The sequence below is a fragment of the Corvus cornix genome, chromosome 4A (genome assembly GCF_000738735.6).
Source record: "Corvus cornix cornix isolate S_Up_H32 chromosome 4A, ASM73873v5, whole genome shotgun sequence".
In the NCBI taxonomy this organism is placed as follows: domain Eukaryota; kingdom Metazoa; phylum Chordata; class Aves; order Passeriformes; family Corvidae; genus Corvus; species Corvus cornix.
In genome coordinates, this window is record NC_047058.1 from 7,772,131 (window position 1) to 7,789,354 (window position 17,224).

The 17,224-nt window shown below is 39.7% G+C and overlaps 1 protein-coding gene across 2 annotated transcripts in view; it reads right to left on the reverse strand.

The window, feature by feature from the left end:
- The window catches only part of LOC104691305 (connector enhancer of kinase suppressor of ras 2-like), a 174,426-nt gene that overhangs the window by 32,029 nt on the left and 125,173 nt on the right, over positions 1–17,224 (reverse strand). For both annotated transcript variants that reach the window (XM_020584773.2, XM_010402748.4), the window contains exons 14-16: positions 16,524–16,777; positions 7,324–7,358; positions 1,427–1,475 (exon numbers count right to left, since the gene is read on the reverse strand). In XM_020584773.2, the coding sequence (XP_020440362.1) occupies positions 1,427–1,475; positions 7,324–7,358; positions 16,524–16,777 (338 nt within the window). The remainder of the gene's footprint in view (positions 1–1,426; positions 1,476–7,323; positions 7,359–16,523; positions 16,778–17,224) is intronic.

The window sequence follows — 17,224 nt, forward strand, 5'->3', positions numbered from 1 at the left end:
TGAAATGTGGTTAAGTTTAAAGAGCTGCGTGACAAATGAAACATCTTGAGGAGATACTCACCAGAAACTGCTATGCATCATTTAATATAATAGTTTTAAAAATAATAAAAAAAACAAGCACGACAAATCAGGGAGAGCTGAAAATATCTTTCTGAAATGAAAAATATCTTTCTTCTAAAAAGCGAAGTTAATTATTCTTACTGTTCTGTTTATGCACACATAGAATGCATTCAAAACAAGGAAACCAGAAAGTGAAAGGTTTGCAATACCTTGGGAATCAGTAGTTAATTAGCAGTGCTAACGTAAAAATTCAAGCTCCATATTCTGAGAGATAAAAGAACCACTATAATATAATTAACTTGGTGGCAAACACTGTAAGAAAACAGTCAGAACTCACAACTCCAAATGACTCAGAGTTGCTATGGGAGACAGACAGATGATGGGAGGACTCACTGGGGCTGTCAGCACTTCAATTCTTATCTCAAAACCACAACACAAGGCCAGAGTGAGAGAATGCACACCCTGCCACCCCCACCCAAAAACCAGCACAGTGGAAATTAAAAAAATGTGCTAGAATTGAATGGATGCTACATGAAAGTAAATGAAGGAGATCTCAGTGTAACCAGTGGGTAGGAGAAGTGCTGTCACAGAAACACCAAATGGAAAGCAAAATGGGTTGCTTGTATCTCCACTGGCTCAAACCTCAGGAATTTTTAGGGTAAACTACTTAGAACTGAGTCATTACAGCCACAGAAAGGTTTGGGTTTGGAGGGACCTTAAAGCTCATCCCATTCCAGCACCTGCCTGGGGCAGGGACATCTTCCATAGACCAGCTTGCTCCAAGCCCTGTCCAACCTAATCAGTGTAAAAAGTGCTAAGTCAGAATGAAGAACGGACATTCTACAAATGAAGGTTCTGTTGTTTGTCCTTTGTATCAAATAATTGCAAAATGCTGAAGAATAGAACAACGTGCAGCTATTTCCATTGAAAATGGAGCGCCTTGAAGCTGGTACCACAAAAATATCTGAAAATCCTAATCCCCAATCTCCCTATCATTGTATTGGTACTATTTAAATATTCTAAGAGTTTTAAAACTTTTCTTTACCTTCAGGGTAAGCCTCCCTCCAGACGTGCCTTCCAGCCTAACGAGGTGTGTGATTCTCCTCCCCAAACAAGCACATACCTCAGAACACACACCATGGTTCCTAAACTTAATTAAAACTACTGCAGACACACTGGCCTGGTGTGGTTGCAGCAGCCAATTTCCTCAACATCGAAATTATCCCTGGATTTTTGTTTTCAGCCCTTTCACAGCACAGACAAATGTCAAGATCTGGGATATCTTAAGCATCTTTAAAAAATACGGCAGTGAATTGAGCAGTTGAGGAGCTTTTTGCTTATTTAAAGCACATTTATAAATCATTACCTTCCTCATGGATGTGTTTCCTGGATGGTCAATGGCAGAACTTGCATATCTAAGACAGAGAGAAGAAAGATGTCAAATAACCAGAGGAAAAAAACCCCAACTGATTACATAGTTACATACACACACTCTGTGCATTTCTAAATATATCCCCAGCATCCTGCAGCACAAAGTTCTATAACATTTTGCTGCAGGATGCTACAGATACCAAAAATTTGACACTTTAAAATGCAAAAATACTATCTCTGATATATGTGAGTTCTCTAAAGACTGGAGAACAAAGCAGGGCAGCAGCACCAGAGGCCTTTCCTCATACAGTGCAAACAGGATTGGCCATGATGGAAATAGGACACTGAATCAGGGTCAGATTTGTCTGATCTGGCACAGAAATTCTTAAACACACAATTCCCCTCATGCTCTCAAAGTGAGGAAAAGGAGAATCCTTAAAACTGTGGATGTTTTTGTAAATGTCATATAAACAGAAACGGAATGCAGATTTGGGAAAGTGATTGAGGGGAAAAATGAAAAAGGAATAAAAGGATTGTGGAAATTTTCAATATGTTGCCAAATTCTGTTGGTCATAATAACAACAGTTGTTTTAAGTCAGCAAGGCAGGAAGTTGCATTTTCTCATTTGAAGATTTCCATTGTTAGGAGGAATCAAATTTACCAGCAGAAACAACTTCTGTATTGTGGGTTAGAAATCAGTCCTGAGGCAAAGGAAATTTCCAGGCTGCAGTGAAGGGATGGAACACATAACATTGAAATTAAATTCATAAAAGTTAATAGGCAAGACTACGACGTGCTGAGCTGTCTGTAGGTGACATGGATTGAAAGAAACAATGAAAACCAAACAAGTTCAGCTTCAGACCTTTGGGAAGGGAGTGGAGAGATGCCCAAAGTGCTGCAAGGCTGACTGTGCCACTGATGCCCCATTTCTGCCTGTCCCTGACAGTGCCATCAATGCTGTCCAGTCCTTCTGGGCACTTTCCCCCTGATTTCGGGGTGTTCTTTTTAATCCCATCAGGAAAGCATCACTTTTGATGCTTCCACCCTTTCTCTCAGTCAATATACCACCTGAACTGTGCAGCTGTGGTGGTATCTAAAAAGTCCTTAGTCAAGTTTTATTTGCCTCTGTGCAACCAGAGTAATGGGTCTCCTTGCAGTAATCACAGACTCTCAGCAGCAGAAATGCTGTAAAGTGAGGGAAGCAGTCTGGAATTAGTTATGGGAGCAGTCTGCTCCAGGGTTTTGAAACCCTGGCCAGGGAATCAGGTCAGGAATAGTTGTTCTAGTGTGCAACAAGTGTAATTTTTTCACTTGGCAACAGTTTTCAACAGTCTGCAGGAGGTTTGTTTTGTTTGTTAAAAGATTTTATGTTCATCAAATACCCATCCCCAAATCTAATTAATCTGGAAGTATTCAGATGTGCAGACCACAGAAGAAGGAAATACTGATATTTTCTTCTCCCTAGACCAGTAAATTTTCTGTATGAAAGCGGCAGAATTAATTAATTTAGACACAGAGGAACCCCAGTATGTTGCGTGTTCTGGTTGAAATACTCTGTATCATATTTGGTTGAGTTATTCCTCAGCTTTGTTTTCAGGAAAGCTGTTGTTACAGAAGCAGAAGGGAAAAGAAGAGGGAAGATGTGCAGTAATACAGGTTAAAGACACCTGGACTAATATTTCTCAAATCAATTAAAACAGTTGATCTACTAAATACTTGTTCATGTACAATTGTGCTTTTGAAACAAACTGCAGGATCTAAAAAGATTATACCAATTAAAACAAACAGAAAACAAGAATCAAATCAAACAATTATTTCAGTATGTTTGCAGAAACCTTCCTTGCATAAATAATATCATGTAGAAAAGGCAAAACATTAAGAAAATAACTGCAGAAATTTAAATTATGTTTACAGGCTCATTCTAAAATACTTATTCTACCCTACAATTTCCTCGAATGGATTTCTGAGCTAGTCCTGTTTGGCAGAAACCTGAAGGACTTTAGCAATGTCTATTGTGACTTTGGACATGCTCTGCCTACTCGGGGGGCATATATTGAATTTCTGTGGATAAAAAGGTCTCCTTTTTACCCGTTTTTTCAGAACTTGGACTAATACACACATGTAGCATTTTGGATTTCTCTACCTGGTCACAGGAACCCATTTTTAATCACCTTACCTGGTCTATGATTTACATTTAGATTAGTAGAACTTTCGTCTCTTATGTAACATATTCCTGTCACAACAAGTAAATTCTCACTGCAGATTAATTATTGAGTATTTTGTAGTGAGGTTTGAAATCCCTCCTCATCTCCACGCTGGCTCAGGGATGGCTCCGGTCTCTGCCCTGGGCTATTGATGCTTTGAGCAACTCAGGTGCACCTGTAAAGCTCTGCAGCCTCTGCAGTACGGGTGCGTCTGAACATGCAATGTTGACAGCAAAATGTCAAGGCTGAAAGTTATTTTTAAAATTTTCATCTCTTCTTATCTCTCCAGCATTGACCACAACTAAAAAAAAGTAATTCCCAAAGCACACCGCCGTGACTGTGATTAAAATAATCTTTAAGCATAATTTACAAAGACAAAATGTGTTATGAGAAAGACCCTGAGCAGCGTTTTCGCACAAAAACTAAGCAAATATTCAGAAAAAGTGTTTATTCAAGTAGCAGCTGTGCCACGTGTGAATGATGCCGTTTTTCTGCCTCTCCCCCCTTGCAGGCCTGGCTGCTGAGTGAAGCAGAGGTCTGCACCCAGGTCTCCACCGGGATGTCACGGTTACAAGACACACCCGTGGCCAGAATCCACAGGTATCAAGGTTCCTATTACTGGAAAAAACTTCTCCTAAAGTGAAATGAAGATCAAAGCCCACAGAGAGCCCTGCTAAGCAGAGTCAGGTGTTTGTCTGCAGGAAAGCTGCAGCAGTGATTCCACACTGGGCGCCTGTTACCTCCTCCTCATCCATGAAACAACCCCCAACGGGGCAAAGGCTCCTGGCAAACAGGGGAACAAATCAGCTGCTGCTGCAGGAACAGGCAGCTCAGCTTGCCTTCCTAAAACCTCAGTGCACCCACACATCCAGGGATTCCACCTCCAGCTGCAGGCTGCACCTTCCTAAATCACGACTCCTGCTCAGGAGTGAGGTCCCAGCTTGCAGCCACAGGAACTGTGCAGAGAGCTCAGATTTGTCTGTCAGCCAGGGCAGGTTTGTGTGTGACTGGGCAGTGCCCTACGCCGAGGGGTGCTGTGAAAGTCCTGCCCTGGGCGCAGAGCTGGGCCGGGTATGAGGTGTTCAGGTGCCAAGAGTTTGGAAGAACCCAGAGCTGTAAGGCAGAGATCCCTGACCTCTGCTCTGCTCCAGGCTGTAACAGAGCTGCCAGGCTTGCTCTATATTGCACTCATCAAATGAGTTAAAAAAGCTCCGTGTTCCCAGTGACATCCTGCAGGCTCATAGCTCTCACAAAGCTGCTGGAGCTTCCAGCACATCTTCCCTGCAGCCTGTGGGGTGCTCCACTACATGCAAGAAACAACTTCCCACTCTTTGGCTTTTCAAGAACAAAGGATGCAATAAGATCCCAGAAACTCTATGGGTCCCTGTACAGTTAAAATCACAGAATCCCAGGATGGTTCGGGTTGGAAGAGACATTAAACATCATCCAGTGCCACCCCCTGCCATGGGCAGGGACACCTTCTACCATCCCAGGTTGCTCCAAGCTCCATCCAACCTGGCCTTGGACACTTCCAGGGATGGGGCAGCCACAGCTTCTCTGGGCACCCTGTGCCAGGGCCTCCCCACCCTCCCAGGGAAGAATTTCTTTCACATGTTGGACCTAGATTTCCCCTCTTTCAGTTCTTGAAGATAATGGTGTTTCACACAAATAAGTCTATCTATCTACACTGTTTGTCTTGTGGTTCCCAAAGCCTAACTCTAGGGGGTAAATATCTGAAAAATGATTTTTATTTTAGTTTAAGCTGTTTAGATCACTTTAAAAAGGGGTATTAAGAAGGTGATATAATTCTGCCTCTTGAAATATTTTTCAACACATTGAAAAGATATAATACGGTCATGTTTTGGGCCTGAAATCTAAAATACGTGGGAGAAGGATTCTTCTACAAAAGAATATAAAAGCATAACCTTTTGCTACGAAAGTTTGCCAAAATTTCATCAAGTCATATGTCCCTGGAAAGTATCTCTTGGCAAATGCCCTGTCCTGTCCACCAGGGATGTTCCATCTGGATTGCAATGTCCCTGCCAAACGGAGCATGTGCAACCCACTCGGAAAGATCAGGCACCCTTCGCTCTGGGGAGAACAAAATTGCTTGGAAGAACAAAACTCTGCAGCTCTTCCTTGTGGCTGCACGAAAATGTGGGTGTGGAGAAGGAAATGAAAAGGGGTGAGACATGACTGTTTCTGGGAAGGATGTGGGGTTTTTTTCTTACACAGCAAGTCAGGCAGGAAGGACCTGAGGGAAGGCACAGCCAGACTAAAAATAAGGAGAAACAAACGTGGGAGAAGAAGAGGACAAGAGAACCTGTGAAAGAGTTGAAAGACTAAATGAAAACAGTCAGATTTACAGAAAACAGGAGGTTTTCAAAACTCAGGTGTAAGAGGTAAAGGCAAAAGGTGAAATGCAGTTGTTACTTCAAAGAGAGCAAGAAAAACCTGCTTTCCCCACAGGCAACCCTGGAAAGAATGGACGCTGTGAAGTGGAATGAAATATTAAGATTAAAATATTAATACATTTAACCTCCTGTAAAAGCAAACCCCAACACTTAGCTGAGGTGATGAACTACTGCCATGGTGGCACTGGAGACACAGGACTGTCTGATGTCAGATGAGGTGGAATTTCACCTGTAGCTCACCTTAATCTCTGAAAACAGTGCTGCTGCATTTGGTTAAATGCCATTTTAACCACGCACAGCACGCCCAGGGAAACACCAGCAAATTGTTACCACTACAATGCCTTTCAACTGCATTGAGATGTTTAAAACACAAAGAGGTAAAAATGGTGACAACCCTGAAAAATCAAGCATGAGGTGGCTTTTATTTGGTGGTGAACAGCTGATAGTGTTGTACCTCAGATTTTAGCTGTAACTCAGTGGTGTTTATAGCACTGAAGGAAATCATCAGCAGCTGTAAGTCCTTTAGATTGGTCAAAGTACTCTAAATCTAATTAATTATTCAGCTTCTTAAATAGGTTTGGGCCATATACAGGATGAAAAAATGTAAAAAAGAATAATTATCATGGATTACAATTAAACTTAATCAGAATATATGATGAATCAAAATAGCTGTTACTTCAAACGTTCTTTTACTGTGACTTTTGGATGCAACATGAATATGAAGATACTTAATCAGATAAATAGCAAAGAAATGAAAGACAAAAAATGCTGTTTTCTTCATTAGAAAAAATTGATTCAATTCAGACCTAAAGGCCAAACTGAAGACCCCGTTCTTAGTATTTCTCCAATACAAACCACAAATATAAGCAGTAATTTTGTACACACTGAATTGGGTGTAGATGTTCATTGAAACATTCTGCCTGTTTGTCACAAAAATCATGTTAGACACACATCAGATTTTTCATCCTCAGAGTGAGTCTGAAATATGGAATTTCAAAAGTAAAAAAATGGGTTGGATGACGTAAGAATATGATTTTTCCCCATAGCTAATATTTTATAAACTTTTATCTGAAGAGTTTTTTAAACCTTTGTAATCTCTATTTATGTTTGATGTTAGCAAATAAACATTTAGTAAAAGATATTGATGCTGATATCTCTAAACCTAAAAATTTATTCTCCAAAAACTGCAACTAAGTTTCTAAAAGTAAAGAAATAAGTTTAATTCACAGATATACTGTGTATACATTTAAGTATAGAATAGCAGAAGTAATTACCTTTCAGTATCTCCACTGACTGTATCCCCTGCTCTCTGCAGAAGAAAAATAAAGAGCATTAAACAAACTAAAGACCAGACTTCCTTGGTGCTCTCAGCACAGTGAAACAAGCAACAGAGGTAAACCACAGTCATTCTGCAACTCAAAGCAAAGGAAATGGAACACTTCTTTCAATTTCTAGCTAAGAGTTATTTTAAAATGAAGATCATGCTTAAAACAACTTCCATCTGCACTTAGCAACTAATTTCAGATGCTGTGCAATTGTGATCAAAGCTCTTTAAAAGAAGGGAGCTAAAATTTGTTAGAATGTTTGCAAAAGTGTTAATATTTGACAGGGAGTTTAAACACAAAGAACAATTATTGCAACACAGAATACAGAACTTCAGAAGGACAAACTGTCATCAAAACTTTCTTTGATGGCATTCTTACCATTTTCAATGACCTGAATAACCACGCTGGTTATTCCTCTGAGGTTTGGAAATGAACCTGTCTTCTTGGAGTAAGTAGCAGCTGATTCAGGGTTAAAAATAAAATCTTCTGACAGTTTAAGTTACTTTAAAACAAGTTTTATGATGGGGAATTTTTTCCCACAGATAGAAATTGAAATTTACAAAAACTGAAATTACAAAAAAACCCCCCAAATAGGTTGTAAAATTAATGTGTATTTGTTTATAAATGCAGAAATCTGCACTTGCAAAATCTTTGACTATGACTTTCTGGATAACCAAATAGGAAACTGATAATTTTAGTAAGTGCAATGTTTGTGTTTCAATGCCACTACTTGAGGCTTGCAGCAGATGTTTAATCACAGATAATATTTAATCAGAGATGAGTTCAGAGCACAGCTACAAACCTGAAATGGGAGAGACAGGAAATTTGCTGGGGCTGCTGCACCCCAGGGCTCTGCACAGGTACTGTAGCTCTGCAGCAGGGTTTCTAAGGCAGCTCTAAAATGTTCAGGGGACAAACACATTTTGCCACCTCCTTCTTCAAGAAGTCTCCCTTGCCACTGGGGAACCCAGTGCAGAACCAGTTATCTGCTTTTAGTGTGCTTCAGCTAAACTATTCCAGCAAATGTGAGCAGCAAAGAAGGCCCCACTCAAATAAAAGACCTTATCTGATGAAAAGTAATGAAATGGTGCCCTTACACTAAAAGCAGGGAGTTCTCTGACATTCCTTGTTGAAACCAGGCAAAGGCAGGAGCTCCCCACTGAGTGATTGAGTACACAAAACCGTAACAAGCTTTCCTGAGAGCCATAAATGCCTCAATTCTCCTCAGAGTATGCTGAAATGTAGCCTAGAGAACTTAAAAAAAATGGAAATACCCTGTAGAAATAGATTTTCTCGAAGCAGACTGGCAGCGTTAACAGCACACAGCTAAAGCAAAATATCTGCTTGAGAGATGTTGTTTTGGTGCTAAAAATGCACTGCTAAATACAAATGAACCAGTCTGAGCATCCCTGGAAAATACTGGGGACAGCCCAGGAAAATATTGTGTGGCCAAGCGAGCAAAAGAACTTTGACAGCAGCACTACTGGTGCTACTGTTATAAAAATAGAGTCTATTCCTACCAGAAGGCTCAAAGCTTTCCTTCTCTTATCCCTCTGACTTCTAAGGTTTCTAATTTTAGCAACTAAAAGTGGGACTACTAATTCAGTCAGTGTTTCCCATTCTATTTCTTAATTTTCTTTTCTGAAAATGCTCCCAAAGTAAAAGCAAAGTGTTTCCAAGTCAGGGTTTATCACTCTCTCCCAAAGGGGACCCAGCCCATGCTCCCTTCCCTGACAAAGCTGAAATAAACCTCCCTCACCCTGCTCTGGCTGCTCTTTGCAGCACCTGGATTACAAATTTTCACTGCTGTAGGAACTCAGTTATTTATTTCCTCCCAAGAAAATGCACAAACCCCACCTCTATCACACGCTGGATTGTGGTTTCCAGATTTCTTTTGATCAGATATGTATTTCATAAGCAATTATAAGTGTGATGTGAACTTGCATATATTAGGCTGAAAAAAGTCTTACTAGAGAGAAATTTGCTTCTGATAATAAACCACATTTTTCTAGACGTCGGTCTTTCAACACCATGAATTTTTCTGCATTACCAAGCACTAATTTCCAAAGATATTGAATAATGTAATCTAATTAACTGAAGCATAGTCTGTAGCAGGGAAATTTAAAAAAGCTCTGTAACAGTGTGAAAAAGAAAAATACGATTTAACCATTGAACAGCTCTTAGATTATTGTAACTGATTATTAGTTCACTCACTGCAATTTAGAAAAGAGCAAAGAAGAATATCTATATAAATACAGAGAGGGAGAAAAAACTGTTGATATTAGTCCTTGAAACATAAAACCCATAATTACTACTTTTTAAGTTTTTATCAATAATTAATTTATTAAAAGAAAAATCTCAGCTCCTGACCAGCTCATCACTAACACAGAGATTATTACCAGTATTTAAGTGTGAACATTCAGGATTACTACAGACCTTTGTCACGTATTTATCACCTTTTATTTGACTGATTTTCTCCCCAAAGAAGCCCTCTTGGGAGTACAATCTTGTTGCCAGCTTGAAATGTCAACCTTTATAAAGGATTTCTGATACTATACATAGAAAACCCCACACTCTGACATTTCTATAAATGTCTACCTGTAGCTAAAATTAATTTCCTTGTGTCATTGTAATTACCTGCCCATACAATACTGACAATGACTTACATGTAGAAGGCTCCTGCCTGCATTTTCAGCAACCTTTTATATAATATTTTTTTTGAGTAGTTGCTTCTTAGCAGTTTGTGACATTTGAAAAAAAAAAAAAAGAAAGAAATTGCCTTTTCCTAGTTCCCAAACTAAAACTTTACTTCATCTTACTACAAGGCCACTTTCATGAGTAGCAGACATGTGGGAGGCTCAGGAGGCACAAGTCTTGTCATGCTGTCAGAGACTATAAAGCACAAATTCTGTGAAATTCAGGTCACTGGCACCTATCTGCCTTCTTTAGTCAGCTCCAGGGATTCCCATGGATCTGCTTCTGCCTTTCACGAGTGGAGATGAAAGGACCAAAAGGTCTCTGTGGTCCCACCAGCAGATCTGAGGTTCCTCTCCCAAAGGAAATCCTGTAGCAAGTCCCATTTACCTGAAACTTCTATAAATAACTTATAACAAAAAAATTTGTTCCTTTGAATCAGAATTTCTTCTCCTAAGTAATCACATAAACCACTGAGACCAGAAGAACCCTGAGCTGCACAGATCATGTGAAAATATTCAACACTCATTATTTACTTGTTGTTTCCTAAAGCAAGAGACAGGAATAGTCAGTAATGAGATTAGAATAGTTTCATATTGTGTGTTACCAATCTCAAAGGGCAAATTCAATATAATCATTCCAGCTAGATATATCATTTATTCAGATGCAGATTCAAAAGATTCATTCCATCTACATATATCATTTATTCAGAAGCAAAGACTCAAAAGATTCTTTGTTGTACTGTTCTTCCATTCTTCTATACTCAGATACTGAATTATTATTAATAAAAATTAAAAAAAGAAATTTCTTCTTCTGCTTCCTTAACTCACACATCCATTACCCTGAAGATTCCTTTATATCAGGTCTATTCAAAATCAGTCAAACAGTGGCCTTGTTACGAGGGGCTTTACTCATCTCTCTGCCTCAGAGAGCTGATGCTTCACCCACTGAATCTACTTTCACAATTATCATGCTGAGCCAAAAATAAAAGCAGCCCTTGAGGTTTTCATTCCGCTCACCCTCGTTGAGGGGAGAGCTAACAGACAGGAAATCACCTAATGTAATCTACATTTGTGTACGGTTTGAGGTACTCAAATTTGTGCTGAAGAAAACAAGAGGGCAGGTGAGAAAATTCACTGAAGGCAGAGGGAAGGGATCCACTTGGAATTTGTAATTATGGGGTGATGATGAGCATTGTCAGCACAGGGTGGGGAACAGGGGAGGCAGCAAAGGGTGAGGCCAGGAAAAACACTCAACTCCTTGCCCTACCTTTTCCTCACTTTCCCCATTCCCGTGGGAACAGGTTACCTGTGGCCCTGCCCAGTCCAGGGCTGACCTTTCTGCCATGAAATGCTTCTGTCCTCCAAAACCCTGTCTGTGTTCTCCTGCTGGGGAAGGGGAAAGGACAGGGAGCGAGGCTGAGCCATGAGTGGAGAGAAGAAATCAGAGGTGTCTCCAAAGTGTTTCAGCCGGATTCCTTACACACTGATCCTTTCAGCAGCAGGACATGGTATTTGTGTGGTAAGGGAGAGATTTCTATTTGGTGCATCTTCTGGAGGATAAATATTGCAATTATCATAGCAATAATATCAGTTGCAGCTAATATTTATTAACAGATGGCTGTTAAATTTGGCTTTAGGCTATATATAGATATAAACCATTTTTTTGGTAGCCCAGCAAAAGAATAAAAAAGGAGGCATAAATTCATTTGCTAAAATAACACAATACAGTACAACTTAGTTGTGTTGTGGTTCTCTGGACTCAGAGGACACCAGAATGTTTTACAAATGGCAATTTACCCATGAAGTCACAGCAGGTTAATGAATGCTTCGTTTGCTGACTTGCATTGGTAGTTTGTAGTGGTTTGTTTGAAGACTGCAGAATATCAGCATTTAAATATGCTCTAATAGAGCAAAATTACTTATGAAAACACTGCATATGTTTGTATAAAGACAGCCTCATATTTGCTTTGTGCAAAGTGTCCTGATATAACTACAAACACAAGGAATTCTAGGCCAAGCAGGCAGCCTAAACTTTTGGAAGCTGCAAGAATGAGCAGCCTGTCTTGGGGCTGAATTGCTGAAGGAGTCACCACAGGCCAGTGCAAATACATCCATCCTAACCAGGCTGCTCCAAGCAAAATCCCAGCCCCTCTCCTGAGGTTCTGCAAAGGGCTGGTTCTTACAGAAATCAGGGACAACCAGAGTTCTGGGGTAACACTGGCTTAGTCTTTTTTTTTTGTGGATCCAAGTCAGTTATGAAGTTCTTGATTACTGAATGAATGTGGAGACCTAAAGACTGATGACATTATAGCTTAAAAGAACCTTCCTTAATATTTTATTTCCCTTATACTGTAAAATACCTTTTAAAAATACCTTTTCCCCCCTTTGAGCTGTTTATAGATTAATGAAGAGTGTAGTTTAGAGAATCAGGTCTGAGCAGAACTCGAAAGAAATACATTATTGGACATTGCTACTCAAGGATCCATCTTCAAGTATGGGCTAGATACTTGTCAGCTCAAGCCTTCGTGTGCACAGTCGCAATGAAAAATAGTATTATTTTACAATCAGTACAACTGGGCAGGCTCATTTTGAAGCTACAGAAGCCAGAAATACTTCTAGTGGCTTCTCTGAGCAGGCAGAACCCACACAATCTTTCTCAGAGTGATTTCTCAGCATAACTGCAAGGTAGGGGAAGAAGGTTTTTCCATATTACAGATACTTAAATAAAAAGCAAAGGTGGAATTTATTCAGCAATTCAGAAAGCAAATAAAACTCTGAAGAAAGTAATGCTCATCCCTGACAGCACAGTTTTGTTTCTTTCTGCAAGAGCAGGAAGGAATAAATAAAACATGAGCACTTTTCCTGCAAAATTGGCAATAAAAGCTCCTCCTTCAGTCAGTGGAGCTGAATATGTGTGATTCTCCCAGACTGCCTTAATTATTATCCTTATCACAGCAGCACTCAGACTGCCGATCACCCCAAAAAAGCATCTGGAACATCTGGCACATCCCAGCATGCACCCATTACACAACACCCAGAGTTACATTGGTTTTGCACAGGTTTTAATTCTCAGCATGTGCTGTTAAACTTTATATCGTTTGTCAAGCCGCCTCTGCAGCTCCAGGAACAGTTAAAGAGCATTTCCATCGCCCTGCGCCAAAGGGATGAGTTACCAGCTTCCTGGGATCAGCAAGAAGGGAATAAAAAGCAAGTTAAGCAAGTGCTGAGTAACAATGGCTGACCCTAAAGTACCATCTTGCTTCAAATTCTCTTTAAAATAAAAAGTGACTCCTGGCACTCTCAACGAATACCCTAAAGCAGCCATTATTCCTGTTTTACTGTGAAGGGAACATTGAAATGAAAGAATTGATCTTAAAACTCATTCAAATTAAGTCTTTTCTACACAATGAATTCTAATTCACCCAAAAAAAAAAAAAATAGAAATTCAAATCTGTTCTCCAGTTTCTTAATATATGATACTACAAAGCAAAATATCCAATTACTTTGTAGATAATAGGCCCAGAACATTTATCACCAAGTAAAACGAGATGAGAGATCATTATCCAATTGGAGAATTTAATGTGGTAACCAGCAAATTGAGTTTCAGAGCTTCAGAAAGTCGTGCAAGTCTGAGGCAATAAAACCACAGAGTTGAATGCTGTGTGGATTTCCAGACTGGATCTGGAATGAGAACTTCAATATTCTCTTTTTAAATGGAAGCTGGTTGCCACAGTGCAAAATGGACCTGAGCAGCAGGAAATACAGAGTTTGCTATAACTTTTTGTAAAATCCTGAAGATTTTTCAAGACTTTTTGTGTTTTGTTTTATGGTCAGAAATGCAAAACGAACACTTTCCTGGGTACATCTGGTCTACTGAGCTGGAGTCCTGTGGGATAAGTTAATTTTCTTCAGAATGAGTTCTGGTAATACAAAATAAAAACATATTCAGGTTTTAACTCTATCCTTGTAAGGCCATATTTGGGCTCAACCCGGTAAATGATGTCACTTCAGAAGTGAAGTATTAGTAAACATAGAAAGCCATGTTCCAAGAGATACTCTATTAATTAATAATTATTTATAACAGCCTTGCTAATTGTAATTGACTCTTGCTTAGGTTCTGTGATATTGCATATCAATTAAATTAGAGTTATAAATATATCCTGGAAGGGGGCAGTGTTTCTTGACAGGAATATTTTACTGCAACATGGCTTCATGCATCATTTTATATCCTGGGCATGCTGCCAATATTGCATTACCTAAATATCCATTTTATATAGGAACTCTGCATCCTCCCAGCAACTTATGAAATCAGGCTAATTGTTTAATTTTAGGTTCCAAATCAACATTCCTTCCAAAGCATTAATCTAGTGGTGAATCTCTGCAATTACCAATTTTGCAAAACTTCTTACGTCTGGTAATTTAAACTCCTGTTAAGTAAGTGCCTTTTTGTATTTTTCTGCCACATATTTATGTAAGTGCTTAGAAAATTAAGCATTGGCTAAATGATGCTCGATTCCTCCTTCCATCAAGCCATACTTGTTTGATTACAAAGCATTATCACCTTCCCTTCACTAAAGATGATGAAAATCCTATTTGTCATCTCCATTTCCCAAAGCATTTCTCTGGGCTGAAATTTTGATCTATATCCAGAAGTTGCACTGGGCGTGTGTTAAGAGGAGAGGATTTCATGGAAATGTGATTCCAACAGTTCTGCACTTTTGCCTTCCATTGAAAAACACAGAGCAAAAGTAAGAAGAGAAGCTAAACCAGTTTTGTCAAATTTTCTAATACAAATGTAGCAAAAGCTGTTTTAAGGTGATTTAATTAGGTAAGGTTTAGAGGCATCTTGTTTTGATTAACCTTTGCCTTGGAGAATGGATTCTTGAGAGGATAAAATCTCATTATCCAAAAGAAGTTTATATATTAAAATGCCTATGAAAATCCTGGTAACACCTTTAGATATTAAGGAAATGAGCTAACCTACTTAAATTTATATCTAAGAACACAACAACTCTGTTACTTTTCTCTTCCTTTTTGCTATCAAGCTGCCATGAAATGTTCCTTGATATTTAACATTTTTGTTCTGGGTAGCTCTCTTTCAAGATAAACATGCCCATTTTTTTGCTTGGCTTTTCAGAATTCTTTCAGTATTCCAAGTGGAAAGACGTTAATGTGAATGATTCTGTGCTGGCAAGAACCCACAAAATCTGTGTCAGCAACTCTGTGTATTTGTCGACTCAGTTCCTCTTGTATATTTATAAGGCAGTTGACAAAGTGCCTCAGATATTCGGATTCCTGTGATTATCTCCTGAAGGACTGCAAAGGTCTCTTTTAATGCTGCTCAAAAAATTTATGGTGATAAAAGAATTAATACCACTCTGTCAGTCCATGAATAATCATTTTACCTGTGCCCTCCTTTGTAATCACTGCACATTAAACAGTTTGTGAACAGGGACTGCACTGACTTTTAGGGTAGACCAACAACTCCAGGTAAAGTTGTCTCTTCCCAGGATAACTCCTCTTTTCCAGTTTCCTGCTTTTCCTTCAGACCCTTTAGAGCTGACATATTGTGTCATCCGGGTATTTAAAAATATTTATTATCATACAATATCATACTGCTAATTTATCACATCAATTAATTGCATGATGGTATGGAAATCATGCAAGGAAATATAACTTCAGTCCTGAAATCGAGGGTGGAATTTGCATCTTACCCTAAATGACCTATTTCCCTCCCATCAGAACTCAGGTGAGCCAACAGATCATCAACAGACTTCCAAAAACTGTCTGAAAGCATCTGATTCATCTGCCAAGTTATGAAATATTGTTGAGGTTGTTGCAGAGTTGTATAGTAATTTTCTCATTCATCCCAATAAATTGCCTGCTGCTTTTCTCTCTGGGTTTGAAATCCTTTGCTTTGGCTTTGTGATACTCAAAACTTCTGTCAGAGAGATTTAAATCCACAATTAAAATAAATAAATTTAAATAAACAGTAACTCCATTAAACCCATCTGGTTTTACAAGACACAGTAATCAAAGTGGAAATACAAAAGCTTATAAATTATTGTTTAATAAACCATTACCGGAGGCTGAGTGCAGGATCCTTATGAACCTTCAAAGATAATTCAGTCAAATTAAACTAAACTCAGTGAGACTGAGTAATTAAGAGCACTATTTTATTAAAGCATCTGACAGCAAATGATTCTTGCCTTGTCTTTTCCTGTTCTGTCCTGACTTTTATGAGAAAGTTGTCGTGATACTGACACTGAAAAACAGACTCCTAGGACAAAGTTGTCACGACACCACCACTGAGCAACCTTTCTTGGGCTAAAAACCACAGCATTAAAACATGGAGTAGAAGACTGTGCCTTTATGCCTGGATCAATGCAAAGAGGAGAACATTTGAGTGTTTCCCACGTGGTTCATGCAGGGAGGTGTTTGTGAGGCACTCACATGATAAAGTGGAACTGTGTTGTTCTCTGCCAGGGAGAAGTTAAGCACGTCCTGCTGCCCGGGCTCCAGCCTGACGTTCATGGTGGAGGCCAGCACGGAGGGGCTGAGAGGGTAGCTGGGGTTCCCTGGGAGTTTGCCCTTTTTCCTGGACCTCCGGCCCGTGTCCCGCTTGTTGTCCTTCTGTGTCAGAGGCTCCTCCTGGATCACCAGGATCTTGTCGTCGCTCAGGTACCGCAGGAGTGAATTCTCAGAGTCAGTGGTTGGAGGGGAAAAGAGGCAAAAAGAAACATTAGGAAGAGGAAACAAGCAGAGAACCATTTTGGCTGGCCAGAGACCATCACTTGGTCCTGTTACACTGGAAAGAGTCGTGTGAATATCCAGGGAATTGTGAGGGCTCTCCCTGCACTCCGTCCCACGTTTACTGACACCACCCCCTGCCATGGGAGGTGAAAGGGAGCGGACACAGAAAATATGACTGGATTGTATCATGCAGGGAGCATCTCTGGGGCCATTCCAGAGGCCAGGATTGTAATTTCAAGGAACTTGACAAGCTGGAATAATGGTTTTAAGGAGATGTGAAGTGTATTTGGGCGCAGTTTCAAAATGGGAGCTGGCCAGGCAACAAGTCCGTTACTGTCTGTAACAGTGAAATATGAGCTAAACATACATCAACAGATTTGGGATAAATCAGAAAAGGCTTG